The following is a 23,968-nucleotide window of genomic DNA, read 5'->3' as shown; positions in this document are numbered from 1 at the left end:
CAAGCACAAGAGACCTTTCTTGTTTAGCCCCCATGGTTCTCTGATATTCCTTCATACTGACTCTGCCTCCTAAACTAGGACACAATTCCAAAGCTCTCTGGTTTCTCTATATTTTGTAAATTCCATAGTGCATAGTCCCTAACCACTAATGAAATCAAGTTGACTACTTACCAAGTTAGCCCGTATTCTCACCTTGATCTTTGTGTTGCATCTAATTGTTTTATGTCTGTTCCACCTTAGTTATATCTGGCCATCATGAATGAATAAAATAAGCAAATAGTGTTCAATTGTTAATTCAGGTAACAGATTTCTACTGCCCCCTCTCCATTGTTCTTCTGTCAGGCTTGGGATATGAAAGGTACATTTGGCATTTTGGGACTTCCTGTTACACACGAAGGTGCTTGGGGATTATCTCTCAACTTTCTTGACTGCCAAAGATTGAACATGGTTCTCGGGTGAATGGGCCCCATAAGTGACTGGTCCAGTAATGACAAGGCTCTGCTGAGCTCTATTCACAGTGACAGTTCTGTGTGCTGTTCATTGAGATCTGAGGAACAAAAGAACAGCATCGTGCACTGATAATTTATGCACGTTTAACATCTTCAACTTGGAGGCTCTTTGTTCTTCTAAATAATGCTTTTCAAATGTGGGTGGTCAGCTTCGTAATTGTCTTTACCAAGTAGAGAGTAGCTTTTGTTTTGACTGCGCAACCTTCTGAACATCGCCTCATCATCTCAACTCTACCAGGGTGTGTGTATGTGCACAGAGAATGTGGAAGAAAAGTGTGTGTCTGGAGCCTGACTATCCACAGTTGACTTTGATGGATGTCTCTTGTGTTCTTTCCAGAAAGAAGCAGATGCCATTGATGACACACTGAGTTCCAAACTTAAAGTCAAAGAGCTGTCAGTGATTGATGGACGGAGAGCTCAGAATTGCAACATCCTTCTGTCGAGGTACTGTTGGTGCTGAATAAACATGCCTGGGAGGCCCAGCCCTCCTCTTAGCCTAGAACCACATGGTTGCTGCTTATTTTGTTCTTCTTCTGCTGAAGTGCAGGTCTCCGAGCTCCTTCTGTGTAGGGTGAAGTAACACTTGCTGGTGTTACTTTTCCTGGAGAGCTCTCTCAGGCTGCATGCTGACCCTGGTCTTTTCCTTTCCAGAAGCCTAAGAAATGAACTGACTTCATTGACATCTCTTACTTATGGACCCAGTTTCGTTGTCACAGTGTCCTTGAGTCACACTGTCACAGAGTCAGGAGCTGTGTTGGTGCTTCTCTAGTTTGCTTTTGTTGTTGTTGTTGTTGTTGTTGTTGTTTTGAAACACAGTTTCTCTGTGTAATAGAACCCTAGCTGTCCTAAACTCACTTTGTAGTTGGCCCCCTGAACTCACAGAGAGCCACCTGCTCCTGCCTTTGCCTCCTGAGTGCTGGGATTAAGGGCATGCACTACTACTCTTAGCTCTATTTTGCTTTCTAATGTCACTTTTTTTATATTTCAGAATTACATGAGTTCATTCTCCTTTTGAACATCTTTGTTTTATAAAGATATGTAAATCTCAGTGAAATGTTAATTTAGCCAATTCAGCCTTGTTCAGAAATCTTTCTTATAACTTGTAAATTTTAAGACCTCAGAACTTGACATGAAAATAGGAAACAGGAGCCTGAATTGTGATTGCAGTGTCTTTCGGTTGTTCCATATTTCACATGGCTTTTTGGTATGTAGTTAGGCAAAGATAACTAATGCTAATCCCGTGCAGGAAGATGCAAACATGCTGACAGTGGGATGAAAAGGATAAGCTTCAGCCTGGGAAGAATGGCCTGTGTGCATGGGGCTGGTGTCAGGTGACTGAGGAGGGAGCCACGATGAAAAGTGGAGGTCCTTAGTACTGAACTGAGTTTCTTTGAACACAAAGAGCTGCTGCTCGGTTTCAGCATGGACACCTGACTGTTGGCCGGGTGTATATTATTACTTCAAGGAGCAAGTGTCTCCTTTAGTGAAAGAGAAGCTGAACCTTCATGAGATCCTTGAATTTTAATGCAACTTGTAAGGTAACATGAACCACCCATTTCATTTCTGCTCAGAGTGGAAACTATAGAAATGGCCAAGCCCCTTAGCCTCACTTCTGCACCATGAACCATGCTTAAGTTAGATAAGTGCTGAAGGCCGCACTGCTGAAGTGTCTATTACTTTCTTCCATGGTGTGTATATTTATGTTGTTACTATTTCCCAAATAACATTCCTAATTGGAAATGTAAGTGAAGATTTGGGGAAAGGTGTGTGTTTGTTATATTTTTTTTAAAGATCTTTTTATGTGTTTGACTATTTTTGCCTGCATGTATGTCTGTGTACCATACATGTGCCTTGTGTCCATGGAAGTCAGAAAAGGCTATCAGATTCCGTGGGACTATAATTATGAATGTTTGTGAACCTATATGTGGGTGCTGAGAACCAGACATTGGTCCTCTTTACTCCTGAGGCACCTCCCAACCCCAAGTTGTTATTGTTTTGTCTTAATCTGAATCCTTCTATGTATAGCTTGTGTGTTTGCTGTCCAGAGCACTTTCAACACACTTGACAAAGAGAGACATCACTCTGAAGTCTAAAGTGTTGAAATGCTTGGAGAGTACAAACTGAAACCTCATTCCTCATAAAGAAAGTATTCCCGGTGCTCAGTGCCAACCAGGATAATTACCCAGGCTACAGATAAGGTTACAACTCTCTCTGGCTAATTTCCCATCCCATTATTGAAGGAATTATTTTGTATCTATGGTGTGTAAATCCTGATACTTCAAACATCGCAGAGCCTAAGGTAAAGTAATATAGCACTGTGTGTGTTTAAATGCTCTCTTTTTCTCTCCAAGACAGTTTACCTGGAACCTAGTTAGCATACCTGTGGACATTCTTAATAGATTATTATAATGAGCACATTACAGTATGGTGAGGATAGCAATGTAACCTTGAGTCTCAGTGATTTCATATTAGCCAGGTCAGAAGCCCTCCTTTGAGATGGCAGTGCATGTTTTTTCATTTGGTAATAATTGTTAAAACCTTACATGTGGCCAAGATGTTAAATTTGCTGAGGTAAAAGTAGAGGAAGTTAAACTGGATTAATTTTAATTTGTGGTTTATTTCGATTTCTAGAAAGTTAGGAGATTTTAATCTCTCTTTCCTTGGCAGTTCATTACTATATACAAAAGGCAGCTAAGGACTTTCAGCAGCAGGGCGTGCACAAAAGCATATCTGTACTTCTTTTTAAGACAGTAGGACTTTCAAGCATTTGCTTACACACCACCATGCTGGGTGCACATATACCAGAACTTATGGTGGTGCTGTGAACTTATGTGATCACCTCTGAAGATGCGTTGAAGAGTTGGTTCCCAGTGCACAGCTCACAGGGGGACTGTAAAAGGTCATTGGCTTCCAAGGTCTCTGAACATAAAAACGGATTCATAATTGGACTATGTGGGTGTAAACTACGGGAATGGACACTTGGTGGAAGGATATCACTGGAATGTGTCTGTGAAGGTGTATCCTTTCTCTGCCTCTGTCCTCTTTATCTTGCTCCTTCCCAAACCTCTCAGAACAGCAGCCTTTTGCTTAGCTGTGCCCTCCCCACCATGATGTTCTGCCTCACAATGGGCCCATAGTGATAGTCACAACATCTGAAGGTACACACGACCCTGCTCCCTTCAACATCTTCACAACAAGTCATTAATCCCAGTGAAGAAAGCAAGTCAAATGGCACTGTTGCCTTTGAAAGCTCAAGGCTGATTGGAGAAGAAAAATGTTCCTTGAGAGAAGATGGTATAACCAGGCCTTACTGAAGGACACAGAGCTCAGTCATATAGGAGAGGAGCTCCAGGTTTCCTAGAGAAAGTGTGTGCACTGGATGTGGGGGAGTAAGGAAGGCAATTCTAATCAGACTTCAGACTAGTAAAGCAAACCCTGCGGGAAAAGGAGACCTTGGGATTGGCATTTGTAGTCAGTGAAGCCTGGCTGGAGAGCTTCTTGTTCAGTCTTGGGCCTTGTGGGGCACACACAAGTCAGCCACAATCACGTCATAACTCCTGTTCTAGAGTGAAGATTGTGGGCTAAGGAGAACGAACCTCCATGCATGAAGCCCCACAGTCACTGCTTGGCTAATGCCGTTTATAATCATGGAATCAGAGAATGGGGTTTGTTCCCAAGGAGAATGGGGTTTGTTTTAATATGGCTTTAAGTTTGCTTGGTTTGAAATGTAAGATAGGAGAGACCAAGCATTGGTTACAGAGGAGACACTAAATAGGATTCTCTTTCTATAGTCCAGGTAAGACATGTGGGGGCCAGAACTGACAGAGATGAGAAACCTTTGGTAGGAATTGGCATTTCATTTTGTTCTTAAGGATAACCAAAAATATATCAAAAATTATGTGAGGATTTTCTGGCTTTCTACACATGCAATGCCTTTTTTCCCTGTGTATTTCCCTCGTGAAGGCTGCTGTCCATCTGTTCTCTTGTTGGTGGAGGATTTATGTCACATCAATCATAACACTAACATCTATGGCGATGAAAGCCTATGGCATATTCTATATGTTGTATTTTCAAATATATGCATACCCCCAGTATTTGGATAGCCTTTAGAGCTTCCTTATGTGCTACAAAAGTTAGGTAAGGGGAACTTGCTACCACCTGGCTTAGAGCCCAAAGCAGGTGACTGCTGTTGTGCATCATAAGTAGGTATTTACAGCTTAAGTGACCAAGGTCACCTGAAGCTCTTAAGAGCAGAAGGAAGAGAAGTTATTCAGTGGGGGGACAACAGTGCCCTGTTTATCACATATGTGAGGAGAATGGAGTGGTCATGTGTATCTCAGAATAAGAAGCTATTAAGAACTTGCCTCCTATGTGTTTATGTATTAAAATCCAATTTAATTGTTTTTTATTATAATAGTCCCTCAGTAGCATAAGCAACTTCTCTACTGTCTATATGTGGATAACATGTAGCACTTTAAAGTTCAGACTGCTTTATTCACCAAAAGGGGCTTCCTCACCCACACCAGGAGAGAGGAAGGAAGGAAGGAAGGAAGGAAGGAAGGAAGGAAGGAAGGAAGGAAGGAAGGAAGGAAGGAAGGAAGGAAGGAAGGAAGGAAGGAAGGACACTCACTTAAGTGGGTCTGTATTGTAGAATGACCGCTTTCCGAGTACAGCTGTTCCTTTTTCCAGTCCTCTCTTGACATGGCAACCTGGCTGTCATAAACCACAGAAAGCTCCTTTATTAAGTAGGAGGATCTGGCTTATGCCCACCGAAGTGGAGCCGTCTAGTCCTAGCTTGTTCTCATTATCCCTGAGTGTTCTGATTCTCTGGGCAAAGTAGAGCAACCTGGAGTTAAATACTATTTTAAGGTGGCTGGTTCATTTCCTGCCAAGAAAGGACAGTGGAAGCAGATGCCTCAAGAGTTGTCACCCGCAGAACACCAAGCACTGCCAAGCTGTGAGAGCAATGAGCAGGCTCCAATCAGCATGCTCCTTAAATTACAGGGATTAAAGGCTCATTCTGAGGGTGACAGATGACACCAAGAGCTTGAGGCTGGAGAGCCATGCAGGGGGGCAGGTACTCTCCCTGCCTTCCTGAGGTAGGATTTCTTTGTCTGATCCAGCAGGCCACATGTGTGGTGTTCCATGGGCGGGTAAATTTTCTTAAGGACTTTTCATTAAAGTCTCCTGTCTCTTTGTGGGCCACATTAAGAGGAAGTTTAGTCCAGACAGCCTCTGGAAATTGAAGAGCATAAATATATACAATTTCAAAGGCAAGCAGCTTCAAACTCCAACTGGGTAGCTAGTGAAATTCAAGCCCAGTGCTTTGAGTATTGTTCTCACTCTGGTTTTCAACCCCTTATTTTTAAATGCAAAGCAGAAAGGCTCAAAACAATTTCCTCAGCCTGGTGTGAGAAGACGCAGAGCTCATTTAGTTTTCTCTGATGAGCAGAACGTGGGGTTCTATGAGATAGCTCAGTGGGTGCTGCCAAGCCTAAGAACAGGCATTCAATCCCAGGGGTCCATGCGATGAGGGAGAGAACCACCCCTGAAGTTGTCCTGACTTCCACACGTGCGCTGTGGCACCCGCTGATGCACACATCCAGTGATAAAGTAATAAAGTGGTAACTGTACATTTCCTAGTATGTTAGTTGTTATTAGAGGCAATTTTAGTTTTGAGTTACTATCCTTTTGTTTGCCCTGTGTGGCCACACACTGGCACTTAAGAGCCTGTTATGTCCTAAAATCCAGGGCTAGCCTTGACAATGAGGAGCTGGTGCTGTACAGATCTCCTGTATTCTTCTGGTGTATTCTTCACCCAGACCAACTCAGCTAAATTGTTCCACTAAATGATGTGGATTTCCTGTCATGTTCGGGGGGCACATGTAGTGATTGTCCCGGGATTGAAACAGCCTGGAGGAGTCTGCCAGGGCCAGCCTGTCTCTACCCAGCACAGGGGTGAATGTGGCACCACATCCCAGATGGGGGTAAGGTGGATTGTCCTTGTCTAGAGGACAGTTTGGCATTTACTGGGTGTGGTTATTGTCAAGTCCCTAGGCATTCCTATCCACACCCAACCTTCAGCACTATAGCTGACAGCACTGGACTCTTGAAAAAGGATTGGGACATTATCCTTATCTCCAAGGTGACTATAGGTTTTTGGGAGGGTTGGACTATCAACAGCACACACTCAACCCACCTCCAGAACAAGCTGCAAGGCTCAGTAAACGCATAGCAGGTTCCAAGGCAGTAGAAGGGTAAAGATCTTGTCATACTTAAAATAGCCACTCTGCCATGCAAGCTACAAATCCTGCATGAGCCAGTAAGCAGTACAAAACAAACTTGGGGAAACTCCTCTCAAATAGTATTGTCTTTGATTCCCTATCCTCAAATATAAATGAAATTAAATATATGAAAATTCCTGACAATAAACAAGGGAGAAAATCTGTCCAAGAAGTTATCATGTATTTCACTTTGTATATTAATGAATTTAACTCTTCACTTACCTGTATGGTTTCTAAGCTTGTTAAAATCTATTTTTGCAGCGTACCTGGAATTCCTTTGACATACAGTGAGGTCAGGGCTTGAGCTCTCTCCCCTCACCTACAATTTGTGGATGTTGGGTATGAGGAGACCATTGTGGCTACTTGCCTCATCTCTAACTTTCCTTGACAAAACTAATGATAGAACATGGCAGCTTGTCCCGGTGTCAGCAGAACATTACAGAGCCATGGAAGAATATCTAAGCTGTTTCAAAATCCTATTTTTAGTTTTCTGTGTTGTCAGGAAATAAGCTTTTGCTGAAATTTTGAGAAAACCCATACTTGAAAATCAGCAGCTGGTATAGTAGAGTGAGTTGTCTTATACTAAATTGTAACAGTCATGACAGTGTTATTAACAAAATAAAATATGCCTTCTCCAGGTTGAAATTATCCAATGATGAAATCAAGCGGGCAATTCTAACAATGGATGAACAGGAAGATCTGCCCAAAGACATGTTAGAACAGGTGAGCCACCAGACAGTTTTCAGAGCCCAATTAGTAGCAGACTATCAGCAGCCAAGAGGATTCTGGGAAACCCTACTGTTGCTAGTAGATAATTTCCTCATTTCTGAATTGCATTGCTTTAAAGGACTCTTATTCTCCTGTTCCGTGGAAAGGTAGTTGAGAGGGAACATCACAGGTTGTCAAATGTGGGTGGAGCAATAGCTCAGGGCTTAAGAGCACTTGCTGCTCTTCTAGAGGGCCCAAGTCCATCCCCAGTACCCATGAGAGTGACTAGGTGCCTTGTAATACCTGTAATCCCAGCTCAAGGAGCTCCAACACCTTATCTGGTGTCTAAAGGCACCTATGTCAATGCCAGTCATGTGCTCTCTCTCCCTCCCCCACTCTGTCTCTCTTTCATAAATGAAATCCTAAAGCAAGTAAGTCTGCCAAGTGCCTGGGGTCCACCATCTCAGGCTTTGTCCCTAGGCTTCAGGTCAATGGTTGTCTTAATATATCATAAAAATCTGCTGAGGCTGGTGGGAAAAAGTCTCTCAGGAGTATCGAAAACCTCCCAAGCACTCAGATAAAAAATCACTCTGCAAACTACTAATTACTAAATTTGCATCTTGGCTCATCATTCCCACAAGCGCAAAAGCAACCATTAATCCCAGCACAGCCACCTGCTCTAAGCGGTCACACCTGTCCTATGGTGAGTGGGTTATTCCTTAGAGCTAAGTCATGCCTCTATTCATATGCGGCATCTTATGTCATAAATGGCAGTAAATCACAACTTAGGGGCAGCTACATCAGTGTCCCTGAGTAGGAAGCGCATTATCTTTGGCCAAGCAGCCAGTCTAAAGCCCCAGCCCCCCTGGGCTTTTCTGTTTGGCCACTCTGACTGTGCCATGCGTTTCTAACCAGTACCTACTACAAAGCTTGTTATTTCTCTCTGTCACCCTCATCCCTTAAAACGAAGGTTTCTGAGCTTTATGGTGACCATCTCAAAGTGCTTTAAGGCTGGCTATTTCTCCTTCCCCCTCCCTTGTCCTAGGGACACAATCTGAGTTTAGGTGATCATTTCTAAGGTCTGTGCTTGTCAGAGACAGGTCCACTGAAGATCAGTGGGTACCAACCACCATGACTACAGGCTGAACTCGGACACTGTGTGCATATTCAGCTTTGAACGTATAGAAAGTGTTATCTTGTTTCCTGAGTTAATGATTGTTTTCTCCGTATCTCCCATGGTTCTCTGGATGCACAATTTAAAGTATTCGCCCATGCAGGGATGTTTCCAGATCCCTGTTCTTCTTTCCCTCACTACATAGCTGCACCCAGCTTCCAGGTGGCCCTACCTTCAAGTCACTACCAGAAGTGACTAGCTGTATGCAGAGCTGTTTTGATCCTTTTGTCTTTAGCCTCTAGCTACAAGGTCATATGCTTAAAATTCTAGAGGATCTGTTTACTATGAAACTGCATCCAGCAAAATTCTTCCTTGAGGGAAAGGATTGCAAAGCCCTGCCAAAAGGGTTTGCAGTGCAAATAAGACACACTCCAAATAAACAAGGGAGAAAATCTGTCCACTGATGCAGCATCTGGCCAAGGACATTTTTGACCTGGTCTCTCCTGATAATTCTGTGAGCTCCGTGCTCTCTGCTCAGCTCCCACGCTCTTTCCCCGTCCCTTCCTCGCTGCAATGCTCCTCTGCCTGGTGTTCTTCCACATACCTCTCTTCAAGGCACATGTCTGTCCCAGCATCCCCTTACCATGGCGTGGAGCCCGCATTGAGGGCCACGTGCAGTCCATGTGTCTGTTGCTGGTGCCCTCAGGGCTAAGGCTCACAGTGGCTGAGGTCAGTGAGCTGCATTGCATCCCTCTGCCTCGGAGCCCATCTTTTCTGTTCGCAGGTGCTTTCCCAGCTACGTCCCTCTGGAAAACCATCCAGATGCAGCAGGTTACTTGCCTCTGCTTGGGATGGGGTGGGGGAGGGGGGAATGTTCCACATGCTTCTTCCTGTGCTTTTGGAAGTCACAGAAGACACTCAAGACACTTCGTGGTGGTGTTTTCCCAATCACAGACCAGCTGTAACCCTGGCAAACTGGAAAAAAAGATGTCTGAAATTACCTTAGAAGATAAAACTCCAAAATAAAGTGGAGAGGAACACCATCTCGTTCTCTTCACCTTGCCCTACAACGTGCCCTATGCAAAGAGCATGAAACTACATGTCCTGTTCAGTGTCACCATTTGAACCTGGGGACAAAAATGCCTAGAAACAAGCATGCCTGGCCAGCAGGCCGTGCACCGCTCCTTGGCACCTGCCCCCATTTCTCTTCCCTTCCATCCCCTGGGGCATCCATTCCTTCTGTCAGGAGCCCATCTGGGCTGGCTGCTCCTCCCCTCAGCCTTAGCCTGGCCCTCTCCACTCTCAGCTGGCCAAGTGTCAGTCTTCAGTGAGTGCACACACAGTGTCACTGTCTTCTCTGTTCCTGGCACAGGAACAGAGTTTATGAAAGCCAGCCCTTCTCCTCCTCCTGTTCACTCATCAGCCCACTGTCATCTGTCGCCTTTGCCTCCTTAAAGCTGGGATTACTGAGGACAGTCACAGCATCCCTCTGCCCAAGCCAGAGGATGCTTGGCTGCTCTTCTCTGTTCTGGGGTCCTGTTGATGTCTGACATCAATGGCTGCTCCATAGTGAAGAATTCTCCATAGTGAAGAATTCTCACCGTGGTCCTGTGACGCTCACAGGCTTCTCCAACTTAACCTCCAGTGCCTCCTTTATGGGCTGCTCCCTGACCATGTTCTCAGATGAACACCACCTCCCAATGATGCCTTCTCTGTAGTTCCAAGTCTTTCTGTGGTGGCTCCCAGCTCCCTTTTAAGAGTTCCAACAAACATCTGAAAATCTATCAAAGGAGTAACTCAAGTTATGGGGAAGGTCTCATTTCAATTTGGGGGAGGAAAAAAGCATTGGATCTAGAAAACAGCATGCATACCCAGCCCCTGCAAACACAAGTGCACACAAATGTGTGCACTTTGTTCTCATTCTCATCCTCCAAAATAAAATATGGAAAAAGGTACTCTATTCCCACTGTTTCTCTCACTGAACACTACGTGGAACAATAAGGACGATGGAATTGGAAAAATAGAAAAAGTAAGCACGGTGAATGAAAAACACAAATGTATATTCATTCCACCATGATACAATGCAAAAATGTGTAGAACTCTGGGATTCAGAGAGACCAAGGTTGGGTTCCTTACAATTATGCACAATTGCTCTGCAATGCAGGCTGAGGTACTGGATGTTTCTGGAACTCAGTTTTATGTCCTTCTAATGACAGGGTAGCTAAGCTATCTACACAAAGTAGATCCTGGTGAGAATTGTTAACAGTTCTTATTTGAAAGGTGCTAAAGAATAGAAAAAAGATTCTCAGGCCAATTTAAAACTGCTATCAAGTCAACATATAAATAGCCATTCCTTATGTCTTGCTTGCCAGTTAGCAGAGCTTGTAACTTAAAAAATTAAAATTTCATGTTTAGCTGAAAGGATAAAAACTTGCTATGGAGATTTTTTTAACCCTCTGCTTTAATTCACGCATGCACTTCCAGCTTTTGAAATTTGTTCCTGAGAAAAGCGACATCGACCTGCTAGAGGAACACAAGCACGAGTTGGACCGGATGGCCAAGGCTGATCGCTTCCTGTTTGAGATGAGCAGGTGAGCTGGAAGGCACTGGAAATGAAAGACCCTCTTTGCCTTAGTAAGAAAGTCTCTATACCTCAGTTCAAGATAAACAGCTTGGGCCAGTCACCTATCTGGGAGCATTTTTCAGTTCTAAAATCTTTTCAGATATCAGCTGTGTGGGATGTGTTCTTCGTTTGTGGGGAAGTTCTTGCCCCATTGAGCCAATGTCTGAGCATCCTCACCGCTGTCCTTGTGGGCCTCTGGGCCCCTGTACTCTGGCCTTCTTGTGTTATGATGTTCCCTGGGCCAATCACAGTCATTCTCACCAGCACTTTGATGTCTTGGAATAGTACCTCAGCATCTAATACCTTGACATCTCAGGTGTGTTATAAATTAGAGGGAGATGACGTATTTGTTGAAAAATTGGAGGGAGTGGGATCGCAGGTTCCGGCAATGGATAAGACAGAGGCAAACATCACTGATCAGCCATGACAGTCTTCCCATGGAGCCTCAGCAAGCTTCCTGAGCCCCTTTCCAGACCCCGGGGCAGCCATTGCTCTGTAGTGGGGTTTGGCATGGGGGCTTAGTCTCTTTGCCATTCCAGGTTGAGTGGACTGATTCCATCCTAGAGAAGGACCAGTAGCCCCTGGGCAGAGCCCTTTCTCTCAGTGCCATGAGCCTGCAGAGCCTGCCAAGGGAAGTCTGTCCCTCATTCTCCATTCCTGCTGTGGCCAGATTTAGTTCTGCATTATTCCCTTACAACTAGCCATTTTGGAGACTACTACTGAACAAAGGAAAGCTTTGGGATTTCAAAGCTATGCCCTGTAGCCCTCAGTGTAGACAAGCTAGTGACCACCAGAAGTAGCTGTTGCTTCTCAAGCATATCCAGATCTTTACAAGTGCTTTTCTCATGTAACCCTTATAGCAGCCCTGCCTGTAGGGACTTCCAGAAGAGAAGTGTGGTTTTTCAACTACCCACAGAGGAAAGAATCCCAGAGGAATCTCACTCAAGGTCACCTAATAAGAGGTGTATCTGGGCTGCAAATCTAGATCTGTTTGGGGTTACAGGATGGGATTAGAAAGGGGGCTGATCCCTGGACCTATGGTGAGCAGGTTAAACATGGGTTTCAGAAACTTTATGAGAAGGCACACTGTGACACCCCACCCCCGCCCCAACCAGCAACAAGAACTTTGTAGCTTCACTACAGATCCGAGGCTAGCAGTTCTCTGGCTCCTCTAGGAGCTATCTGGAAGGCTAAGTTTGATTGTCTTCAGGAGACTGAGTGAGCTGCCTGCAAAGCAGAAAGGTTGGGAACGAGCATGAGGACTGTCTGACAAAGACAAATCTTTGTAGCCTTGCCAAAGGCCAGACTGTGAAAAGTGAAGAGACTTGAGAGAAGTGGGGAAAGTGGAGAGTCTGCAGTTTGATTCCTTTCATCTCTTCTGTTTTCACAAGAGCTATGGGTACAGGGCCTCAGGCAATCACCCAAATACCCCATGCTGATTCGAGAGAAATGGGCTCTCATCCTGAGTGCTAATCAACCCACCTTGCTCTTACAGAATTAATCATTACCAGCAAAGACTGCAATCACTGTACTTCAAAAAGAAGTTTGCAGAGCGTGTGGCAGAAGTGAAGCCCAAAGTAGAAGGTAAGGTCAAACCACTTAGCAGAAAATACTGTTTGTCTCAAGTGCCCAAAGTAAACAACTGCTTCTTTTGAAATTCCAATGGACGGTCATATAAGGTCTGTGTCTTGCACAGCCTGGCCTGGCCTGGGCTCTGGAACTCCTGCCCATGGCCTGAGCTTCTCCCAGGGTTTGGGATTTTGACCACATGAACATGGCTAAGGAATGAATTTTCTACTCCTAGCATTGAACCTATAATTAGCATCCTCAGTGCCATGCCTTCCTAGGATTTCCTAAGGGTGGAGTTTATGCTGCTGTGTTTATGTTTGAGATGTGGATGACAATAAAGATCAGTTACAGAATGTATGTCAGAGTCTGAGTTCCAATCCCTGGTGTAATACCTGCAAGCCATACATAACAAACGACCAGTTCACTGTTAGTAGAACTCATTTACTGATCTGATCTGAAAGGCAATGGAGTTCTGCAAAGGAAGGCTGGAAATAGAATTGCTCTGCTGTCTGTTCTGTTCCTAAGTGCTTAATGTTGGCGAGTCAGTCCTGAGAAATGCTGGGAAGGGAGAGGAACTTTTCCATTCTCTGTGGAACTTCTACCTTAGTGGCTGTTAACTGTGCTTGTAATTTGCCTGTTTTGAAAGTGCTTGGTCAGAGTCTAGTGACCCACTCTCTACACCCCGAATGTCTGTTAAGATGTGTTGCTTTAGGACAGGATAACTGAAAGCCTTGGCCATAACCAGTGTGTTCTGTGTGTCTTGCTTTGAAGCGATTCGTTCTGGCTCAGAGGAGGTGTTCAGGAGCAGCGCCCTCAAGCAGCTCCTGGAGGTGGTGCTGGCTTTTGGAAATTATATGAATAAAGGACAAAGAGGCAATGCATATGGATTCAAGATCTCCAGCCTCAACAAGATTGCGGATACAAAATCCAGTATTGACAAGTAAGTGTGTGTCCCTTTGCATTTGGAGCGTCTGGGTGCCTTCAGAGTGTGACCTGCCCACCCGGACACTGCCACTCTGCTTCCTCGCTGTGCTCCTGCTCTTGCCTTCCTTCCATTCCTCTCACAGACAGGCAACCCTCAGTTCCCTGGGATCCTTCATCTATTTGCTCTGCATAGGGACACTATCTATCCCAGTGTTCTCAACCTTCCTAATGCTGCACCCCTTTCATGTGGTTCCTCCTGTTGTGGTGAACCCCAGCCATAAAATTATTTTGTTGCTACTTCATAACTATAATTTTCTAGTTATGAATTACAATATAAATAATTGATATTCAACCCCTGGGGATGGACCCACAGATAAAATCCTCTGACCTATTACTAGGTAACTAACTAACTAGCTAACTAACCCACAGGGCTGGTGTGCGCCTCAGTGGGTCAGGGTGCTTTTCCCAAGACGGAGGGCCCAACTCCCACAAGTGCCCTCTGACCCAAACACACACACCGTTTCACGTGCCTGCACACACATACACACAAAAATTAAGTAAGTAAATAAAGGCCAAATTTTTAAACTTCTAAGCATAGTGTAACATACTGAAGAGGAGCCACTGATGGGCCTCTCTACAGCCAAAACCAAGCCACAGCCCTCTCAGCTCTGATGTCTCATCACCTCTCTAGTCTCGGCCCTGCTGCAGAGAACTGTGCTTCAGAGAAAGAAGGCAGGCATCCCAGAATGTCTCAGTCCCAGGCTAGGCCTCCACTTATGAATGTAGTTGCCTTCAGCTGCACATCCCAAGGCTCAGTATGATGTGGCCTAGAACATGCACACAGCACCACAGCTGAGGTAAACAGTCTGCTTAGAAGCACCAAGATGCCAGTCCTGAGCAGGTAGGGTCATCAAGCACATTAACTCTCGTTTGCCCAAGAGCTTTGTTTCTCTGAGATTCTCACTGGCTTCAAAGGGACTCGCACAATCCTTCCTAAGTGAAGCTTCTCAGAACCAAATCCTTTAGCGTGATGGACTGTTCACCTGTTCACCCCAATTACTCCTCACTAATGAGACTTCTTACCCTATGTTTCTTATAGGTTTAGTGAGGCATAGTGCAGAGCAGTCCTTGGTCTGGGATAAAGGAAGGAAGCCATGTGTTAAGCTGTTATTTTTGCATCATGGAGACAGAGTGCTGTTGTTTTATATAAAACCCGCCATCTTTTCCTTAATGGGAGCCTCAGTGCTTTCTGGAGCACTTTCACATTTGATTGTCACAATAACTTGTCAGTGGCTCGGCCAAGTTACTTACCACATGTTGTCAGATAAGAAAACCAACCAAGGCAAGGTCAAGTGGCAAGTGGCTCTTTTTCCTGCCCCACCCCCCAGCCTGGGGGAGGATTTAACCCCTGATCTGCAGGTCAGTCCACAGTGCTGCTATTTGCCCACAGGTGGATCTGTTTGCAGGCTGTTGCCTCTCAGTTGCATATAAAGAACTGCTGTCTTTGAAAGGACACCATCTCTTCCAGTTCTCACAATGCATGCATGTACCCAAACACATGCAAAGTCAGTATCCACCCATCCCCACCTTCTGATAATTTGGTACTTACTTGATGTCTGCTTATTAAAGTGACTATAGAATTTATATGAACAAGTTTTCTCAAAAGAATACATAAAAATTATTTCCAATCTTTTTTCTCTAATATCTTCTTCTGAATGAAGGTGGTTCCCAGATGTGGCATCAGTAGGTATAATGCCCCAGTACCTAGTGGAGTGGTTGGCCAGTGAGCAGTTGTGCATTCTCTTGAGTCAACTGTACACGTGACCGTGCTATCAGCACAAAGAGGCCGATTCAGTAGTCACCAGGACTAGCCAGATGTGTGGCTATTCAGTTGTTCATTCTTTAAGTTGTTTTGGGCAAATGAGGTATTATTTAGCCAGCAAAGAAATGTGCAAGCCTGGCCTGGGTTTAATTTTTAAAAACATATGCAGTCAATTAAATTAGTGGGAATTTCTCTAGATTTAAAAAAACTCTCTAAAATAATGAAGAAATAGCATTATTATGACAGTTACTGGTGTTTTGTTCCCACCTTCAGCCCTTAGAGGAGAGGCTCAGGGCAGAGAGGTAGCTTCTAAAAGGAATAATACTTCAATAATAAGACATAGTGAACTCACAGAAGCCTGAGAGGACAGAAGTATTGGCCACTGTTTTGCTTTAGTGGAAACTGTTTTGTAATTACTGATACGAACAAAAATAAAGAAAAAAAAAGCCTATTTGAGTTCTTGACATGGAAACAGTGTTGTATTGTATGGGTAAAGCCATAGAACACTGGAAATGCTTTGCATTGTTATGGGGAAAATTGTTAGGCAACTCTGATTCACTTTGGTATAGGTGGGCTGGAGCGTAGTGGCTTACCCTTGTAAATTAGCAAACTGCCTAAATTATGGAAATGTTACTAAAAAATGTACGAGTATACATCTATGACAGTTTTGATAGATGAGCAGTTCTGTATCTAAGCTAGACTAACCAGAGAATTTTTACAAATAATCACGCCTGGCCCCACCTCATCCCAGTTAAATGGATCTTTGGTGTTGGCCCAGGCATCTGGAGTCCAGGTGACTGTGATGTGCAGTAGAATTGGTGACCAGCCTTGCCTGATAGCGGGTTTTATCAGACGCCCCTTTCCATCCAGGTCAGTCAGGGTTCAATCCTGTCATCACCAGACAGGAAAATGGCGCCGACAGCTGTTACAACTACAAAGGGTCATGCAGTTAGGACCTGAAGAGCTGCTAAAATTAGAAGTGAATTCACAGCTGCAGGAACATTGTATATGTAATGGCACAGTCACAGTCACTTCAAGCATCCGCTCTGAAATGGGGACCTTTGCATGAAACCTTAAGTGAGCATCACCAACAACCACAACGGCAAATGAGTTGTTTGTAGACTCACAAAAGACTTCTAGGCTTCCAAACAGTTGTCCTCCTTAAAGGGCTCAACAACTGTTGGCGTGCCAGGCTGCTAATTCTTAGTCTGTGTTGGTTCTTGCCCCTTGAATATATAAACCGTTTTAATCATGCTGTATGTTCTCCTTTTCTTTAATCTTAGGAACATTACCCTTTTGCACTATCTAATAACTATTGTGGAGAATAAGTACCCCAAGGTCCTCAATCTAAGTGAAGAGTTACGGGATATTCCTCAAGCTGCCAAAGTCAAGTAAGTACAAGGCTGACCTCTTTACCTGCTAAACTGCAGAGCAGAGCAAGGGGGCGCTCCTCAGCCAGACTGCAGAGCACTTCCATGGCCACAGCATTGAAGTGCAAAGGTGCCAAGTGGCCTCTCTGCTTCCTTCCCTCCGAACTTCGTGCAAAGAAAGTTTGAGTTGTGGCCAAATTATCCAAATGTGTTAGGGAATGTATATTCTAGGTCCTTTGGAATACTCACTGACCCATCGTGTAAAACCTGACTTTCTTAAAGTATAAGCATCAGCCAGGCCTTTTAGCTTCCCTGACTCAGAAAACAGAGGCAGGGCTGCAAGTTGAGTTCCTGCCTGGGCTACCAAGCAAGCTCAAGGCTGGCCTGGACAACCTAGTGAGACTGTCTCAACCAAAAGTAAACCGAAGGCCGGGGATGCTGCCAGTGGGAGGGCACCTGCCCACATGTGAGGCCGTAGGGTTAGCCTCACATAGAGTGCTTCTGAAGAGCGAGCAGCTCACTGAACACGGGAGCCCTGAGTCAGAGGACACAAGGTGAAGCAAAGGGGAGGAAGGCCTCCGTGTGAGGGAGCTGCCAGGCACTTTCACAGATGCACACACTCCTTGGAGCCAAGCAGCGTGTTAATGGGAAGCAGTCGTTATGCAAATCAAGAAGCTAAAAATAAAATGGGAAGTTGCCAAACTTTCCCCACAAATCTCGCGCTGTTTCAGAGATAGAAATAGGCAGCTTTCCACCCCTCCTTCTGATAGACAGATATGTAAGCTGCACCCTTTGCTGTGAATTTACAACCTAGAATAATGAGTGCGCTCTCTCTCTCTCTCTCTCTCTCTCTCTCTCTCTCTCTTTCTCTCTCTCTCAGACCTTGATGTAAGTAATAGAATAAGTAACACAAGAAATTATTTGAATATATTTGAGTAAATGAGCTATTGAAGAGTTCTTTGATATGGTTGTGAGAGTTGAGCTTTTAATTTTTAAAAGCCGTGAAATAGAAGGCATAGGAGAAGCCCCGGAATCTTTCTCCACTGAAAACAGAGAAGGCAGTAAAGTGAAAAGTAGCCAGGACAGCTCTCAGCCAAATGCCTGCTGATTGAGGCTGTGCTATTCCCACTGCTGCAGCCGGTTAGCGGCGGGGTCCTGACTGAATGGGGTTCGGGGCAGGCCACCTTCCTAGAGAGCCTAACTCATTTGAAATGCTCATTTCTACATACACCAACTTGCTGAAGCAAAGGTGTTCTGTGATTCAAACATAAAATATTTCAGCACACATGGGAAACATTTTTCTTCTGCTATTTTTAACCTATAAAATATACCTGCTGGCAGAGGAAAACAAAAAAAATGTGCAGGAAAAATTAAAATTATACACATAAGTCACATGGTTTTTTAAATGCTGTAGCTTTTGTGAGATCTGAGAATGACCGGGGGCGGGGGGGACGACTTTTTTTCATTTTATCACGTTTATTTAGTGTGTGAGTATGTGTGTGTGTACATGTGTGTATGCACATTTGTGTACATGTGTACACATGCATGCTCCATGATGGTCTTTGGAAGTCATAACAACTGTTTTCTCCTACCACATGCGTCCTTGGGAGTAACCTGGGGTTGTCAAGCTTGGCAGCAAGCACTTTTCCCCACTGAGGCGTCTCACTGACCCTGGAAATATAGTGTATAACTAAACATTTGCCTGCCTCCAAGCGTGCTCTGTCTTGAACCACAGTGTATTTATTGCTCCTGTCAGCTGCTTGCTGACTGCTAAGATGTCGCTCTCTCCGACAGCATGACTGAGTTGGACAAAGAGATCAGCACCCTGAGGAGCGGCCTGAGAGCTGTAGAGACGGTGAGTACCTGCTTCCCACCAGAATGGCCTCACTGCTTCACTGGTGTGCAGACCTGGAGCACAGGGGCGCCCCTGGCGTGTGCTCTGCCCAGGATAAACAGGATTCTGTGAGAGTGACCAGAAAGAAGCAGGCACCAGCTGTGCCCAGTGTAGTACCACAGTTTCATGCAGCCAAATGTCCTGAGTGGCTCTGTGCAGTAGGAGCTGGAGGTGGGCAGGGAGGGTCACCAGCTCACCCAGGATGCAGGTCTTAGCCTGAGTGGACCGGGAGAGGCAACCTTCCGTTTCCATGTTCTGTTACCGTTTGACGTGACCCTCCACAGGCTAATGGAAACCTCTCTGCTACTTCTGATCTGATCATTTGGGGAGTTTTCACCAAACACACACTTGGGCATAGCATGTTGTGTCCAAGGCACAAAGACATAGTGACCTAGAGACCCTTCTTTCCAATGCTGCAGTGAGAGCAGCCAGTTCCCTTGGCAGGACCCTGTCTAGACAAGTGTGGGGATCAAAGAGGGACTTGATGGAAGGGCTGGATTGAGGCTAGCCCGGAAGCTTGTGATTGATTGTGGGTTCTGTAGGAAGTGTTCCTACTGGAGGAGATGAACTCCAGTTAGGGCTTAGACGCGGGATGGTGTAGAAAGGTACATAGGAGGGCCTGCCCAGGTACAGAAGATAAAAAGGAACCACAGGAATGTGCAGAAGCTTGGAGGGAGTCAGAAGAATGTAGCACAGCTGCACTAGTACGCCACCATAGGAGTGTCTGCATGAATGCGGCTCCAGGGAACCAGTCCTGGGATGAGAGCCACACTCACCGCCCTGCCCAGTTGGCTATGTTTGTACTGGGTGAGGTTACTGATTCAGAAGCTGTCTGAAATTTGCCCCTCCCTTAAATACTTTGCAGGTAATTTATCTCCAAATGCCAAGGTACCCACCCTCTTTTCTCGTTTTAATCAAAAACAATCAGACATTCTCCATGGATTTTTAGAAGGCCCAGCCTAGCAGATATGCTTAATAACTTCAGTGGTTACCCTCTCCTCATGTAGACTTTCTTGAGACTCAAGCAGTAGTTGCATCATCCCTAAGACAGGTGGTGGGCACTCTCGAACCCTGTGTCTGAGTTAGAAGGCCACCAGGTCAAGGTGCTCTTCCCGGGACGTGCTGTGGCTTTGCTTGCTAAAGCATACGTGTGTCACCTCTCCTGGGTGGCGTGTACTGCATCATGTTCTTAATAGTGAAGGGACCGCAGAGCCTGTCTGAGGTAGGGGATTTTTGCTGTGGTTAACTCCATGACCAAAAGCACTTAGGGAGGAGAGGATCAACAGGAGTCAGGGCAAGAACTCAGGACAGGAACAGCAGCAGGAGCCAGGAACTGAAGCAGAGGCCGGAGAGAACGCTGCTTGCTGGCTCAGCCCTCGTGGCTTGCTCAGTTTGCCTTCTTACACCACCAAGGACCACCTGCCCAGGGGTCTCACAGCCCACAAACAGCTGGGCCTTCTCATAGCAATATGACCCTAAAGACATGTCTGCAGGCCAGTCTGGAGGGGGCGTCTTCTCATTTGTGATTCCTTCTTCCCTAATGGCCCTAGCTTGTATCAAGTTAACAAAATCACGGGCTAGGACAGAGCCTGTCTCTGCCCCTGGCAGCTGAAATGTGAGGCTATAACTGGGCATGTTAGGAGGCTGCAGAGCTTGACTCTCCCTGATATTCATTGTGCCCATGCATCCTAATTGTGCTTTGTCCAAGTGACAAGTGTCAGAGATAAATCCAGATACAGTGATGGATTGGATAATGACATCTTTTAAGATAGCTCACCATCCCTACACCAGCACAGGGTGTCTGTCTGTCCGTCCATCTGTCTGTATATACAATATTTATATCAAGATACTAAAACTGTGATGATGTGTTCAGTCAGAGATGGCTCCATAGTTTGAGTTTCTACTTCTGTCATTCCATTTAGTCTGCCACTAAGAACAGCATCAGCAGTAGACTGGTACTGAGTCAGAACCCATAGCCCTTGGGCGCCAGACTCCTGCTGAGCAGTCTCTGCCAAAGCAGGTGCAGGGAAATCCCATGACCCTCAGCAAGTCTGCTGGCTAGCATAGATATTGCTAGCACTGGGGCGGGCAGACCTTGCTCAGATGCAGCTCTATCACTGATCAACTTCTTGATTTTTGAGCAAAGAATTAAAGTCCTCTAAGCTCCCTGTATCTATGCAGAGGGGATAACAATGCTGGGGAACTGTAGCTGTTAAAAATGTGTGTTTCAAAATGGCTGGACTTGATGACTGAAATTTGACTTCAGTCCTCTGTGTGGTTGCCACCATAGTAGTGGTGAACAAGGGAAATGAACAAACGATTCATTTTCCTACCTGCCTATTCACCAAGACCCATTATTGGTGTGGACAGGACGCAAGGAGGGGGATGAGCCTGTTGCCAAGAGCTACAGCTGCAGTTCTGCTGACCTAGATACCATGGTTTAAAAAGTAAATAGAGATCGCTTCTCGGCCTTTTGGCTAAGATCAAATGTAAAAAGTAAATAGAATTGGTAGATGATGAAAGAGGAAAAAACCAAAATCAGAAAAACCAAACAAAACGAAGAAGAAACATCAAGACACTGAAATACTGTACCAGAACATTAGCCAGCAGGCTCAGCCTCATAAATACTTCGAATCCTACTGATTGAGTTCTGTTCATTTTAACCAAGTATGCATTTGCTTCTAAAGACAGTGTGAAATCACCTTGGTTAAAATACTCGGAAAATTAAGTAGCTGTTTTCAGCTATGTCTGCACACATGGGCATGGCCCTGGTGGGGAAGTGAACTGACAAGAGACCTTTTACATGATGCGTCCATGTGAAACCTCTGCCGTCAGCATCTGCTTTCTGTGTTTCAGGAGCTGGAGTATCAGAAGACTCAGCCCCCACAGCCTGGAGACAAGTTCGTGTCTGTTGTCAGCCAGTTCATCACCCTGGCTAGCTTCAGTTTCTCAGATGTTGAAGATCTTCTAGCAGAAGCTAAAGAGCTGGTAAATTTCCCTGTGCACGTACTCACATGGTTCTTCCGCCCTGAGCTTTTGTGTGGTTGCTAAAGGACAGCAGCCCATTTGGGAAGAAGCAAGAGTAGTATTTGAACATCGTGGTCAGGAAACGCTGCAGCAGATAATTGTTTTCCAGATCCGGCTGTTCTGTGGAAGAGTTGTATTTTCATCTCCAGGGTAGTAGCCCTTAGTGTCTAACTGGCTTGTGTTGCCTTTTGGTTAGCAAGACCTTGCAGGTTGGAATGGGGGCACCTTTGCCTTGGTGGCCACTGGATGGATATGTTTATCTCTGGAGGCAGAGTAAGTGATGAGAGCTAGGAGCAGGTGTGAGCAGGGCCACATATATCTGTGTAGGATGTTTATCTCAAGGGGACAGAGGCTGACATGCAGAGCATATCAGTAGTGATGCATTGCACCTTACAGCATCACTCATTTTAGTGAGACATTTTTTTAGTGATACTTTCTATTTAAGATTTGTTTTCTTGTATGAGAAAGGCTTTTGTTGGCTAACAACCAACAGTTATAAGCATGCTCTCCTGTTATAGCTTCCCTTGGGCAGCTTCTCGCTGTTCATAGATGTTATTAAGTCCATTCCCCACCACACAGTTCTACACAGCCCATCTCTTAAGTTTGATTTTTGTTGCTGTGCTAAATAAATAAAATGACCAACAGCAGCTTTGGGAGGAAAGAGTTTATTTGGCTTACATGCCCCAATCACAGTCCATCCTGCAGGGAAGTCTGGGCGTGAGTTCAAGGCAGGAAGTGCAGCAGAGACCATGGAGGAGTGCTTGCTGCTCATGGGCTTGCTCCCCATGGCTTGCTCAGCCTTCTTCATTCAGTCCAGGATGGGCTGAGCTCACCAACATCAGTTAATCAAGAAAATGCCCCACAGACTTGCCCACAGGCCTGTTTGTTGTAGCAAGTCCTCCACTGATATTCTGCTCTCCCCAGATATGTCTAGCTTTATATCAAGTTGATACTGACCAGAATAATCTTCCACCATAGTCCTTTTGCTTAAGTCTCTCCTTCAAACTTGACTAGTAGGCATCATTTTCAGTGGTCAGGTTGAGTTATTTGGTGTGGATGACTGAGCTCAAGTTCAGAGGGTATGTTCACAAACATCAGCTAATTTCAGTATGACCTTCCAGCCTTACCAATAAACAAGGAGACTGCATGTACCTCAGAGCCGCTATTAGGGATCCAACTCTGACATACCACAGTGAGATCAAGACAAATAATACCCACAGGTGTGGTCCAAACCGCCACCAGGGGATGCCTATCCACTGTTGTGTTTGTGAAAGAAGGGACCCCTGCCTACCTCAGCGCGGAGCTGAAACAGGGAATCAACGGGTTATCTTTTTTTTAAAACACACATACAGAATACCCTGTGGGTTTGTGTGTGGGAACATTTATCTGGCTTGAGGTTCCTTCAGATTTCTAAAACTAAAATACATATGACTTCATTGTCACTAGAATTCCTAGATAAAAAGGTCATCCATGATGGTTTAAAGTGCATGAACTTGAATATTTGAGAAGCTCAGCTGTAGACTGTTTATTACTGTTTTGTTCATACCAGAAGTTTTAGAGATCAGCTTATAAAACCATGAATCAAGCTAGACTACTCTAATGTGGTGTGTGAAGAATGTTATGTTTTTCCCTAAAGAATTCTGTTTTGTAATAGAATATTTCCAAATAAGTAAAACATGGAGAACAGCTCTACATTAGGAGAAAATGGTTGGAAAAATATGTTTTAAAATCTGAGGGCCAAGCCGGGCAGTGGTGTCACACGCCTTTAATCCCAGCACTTGGGAGGCAGAGACACTCAGAGATTTCTGAGTTCGAGGCCAGTCTGGTCTACAGAGTAAGTTCCAGGACAGCCAGGGCTACACAGAGAAACCCTGTCCAAAAAAAACAAAACAAAACAAAAAAAAACTGAGGGCCAGTGAAATGTCTCAGTGGGTAAAACCACTTTTCATGCAAACCTGAGTTCCATCCTGGTACCCACCAGGAGGAGAGAAGTGACTTTAAAAGTTGACCTCTGACCTCCACATGGATACCACTGTACAAATGCACCTGCATACTTATATGTGTGCACACACCATAACTAGATAAAATATTTAAAGTAATTATAAAATATGTAAAAAATATATA

General features: G+C 44.9%; 1 protein-coding gene across 3 annotated transcripts in view; it reads left to right on the top strand.

The window, feature by feature from the left end:
* Positions 1-23,968, top strand: part of Daam1 (dishevelled associated activator of morphogenesis 1) — a 164,601-nt gene that overhangs the window by 136,100 nt on the left and 4,533 nt on the right. For all 3 annotated transcript variants that reach the window (XM_052185688.1, XM_052185687.1, XM_052185689.1), the window contains 8 exons: positions 847-953; positions 7,432-7,516; positions 11,100-11,206; positions 12,734-12,822; positions 13,579-13,747; positions 16,837-16,944; positions 18,718-18,778; positions 21,674-21,805. In XM_052185688.1, the coding sequence (XP_052041648.1) occupies positions 847-953; positions 7,432-7,516; positions 11,100-11,206; positions 12,734-12,822; positions 13,579-13,747; positions 16,837-16,944; positions 18,718-18,778; positions 21,674-21,805 (858 nt within the window). The remainder of the gene's footprint in view (positions 1-846; positions 954-7,431; positions 7,517-11,099; positions 11,207-12,733; positions 12,823-13,578; positions 13,748-16,836; positions 16,945-18,717; positions 18,779-21,673; positions 21,806-23,968) is intronic.

The sequence above is a fragment of the Apodemus sylvaticus genome, chromosome 6 (genome assembly GCF_947179515.1).
Source record: "Apodemus sylvaticus chromosome 6, mApoSyl1.1, whole genome shotgun sequence".
Lineage (NCBI taxonomy): Eukaryota > Metazoa > Chordata > Mammalia > Rodentia > Muridae > Apodemus > Apodemus sylvaticus.
The sequence above is the reverse complement of the archived record's forward strand: the minus strand, read 5'-3'. Positions and strand labels throughout refer to the sequence as shown.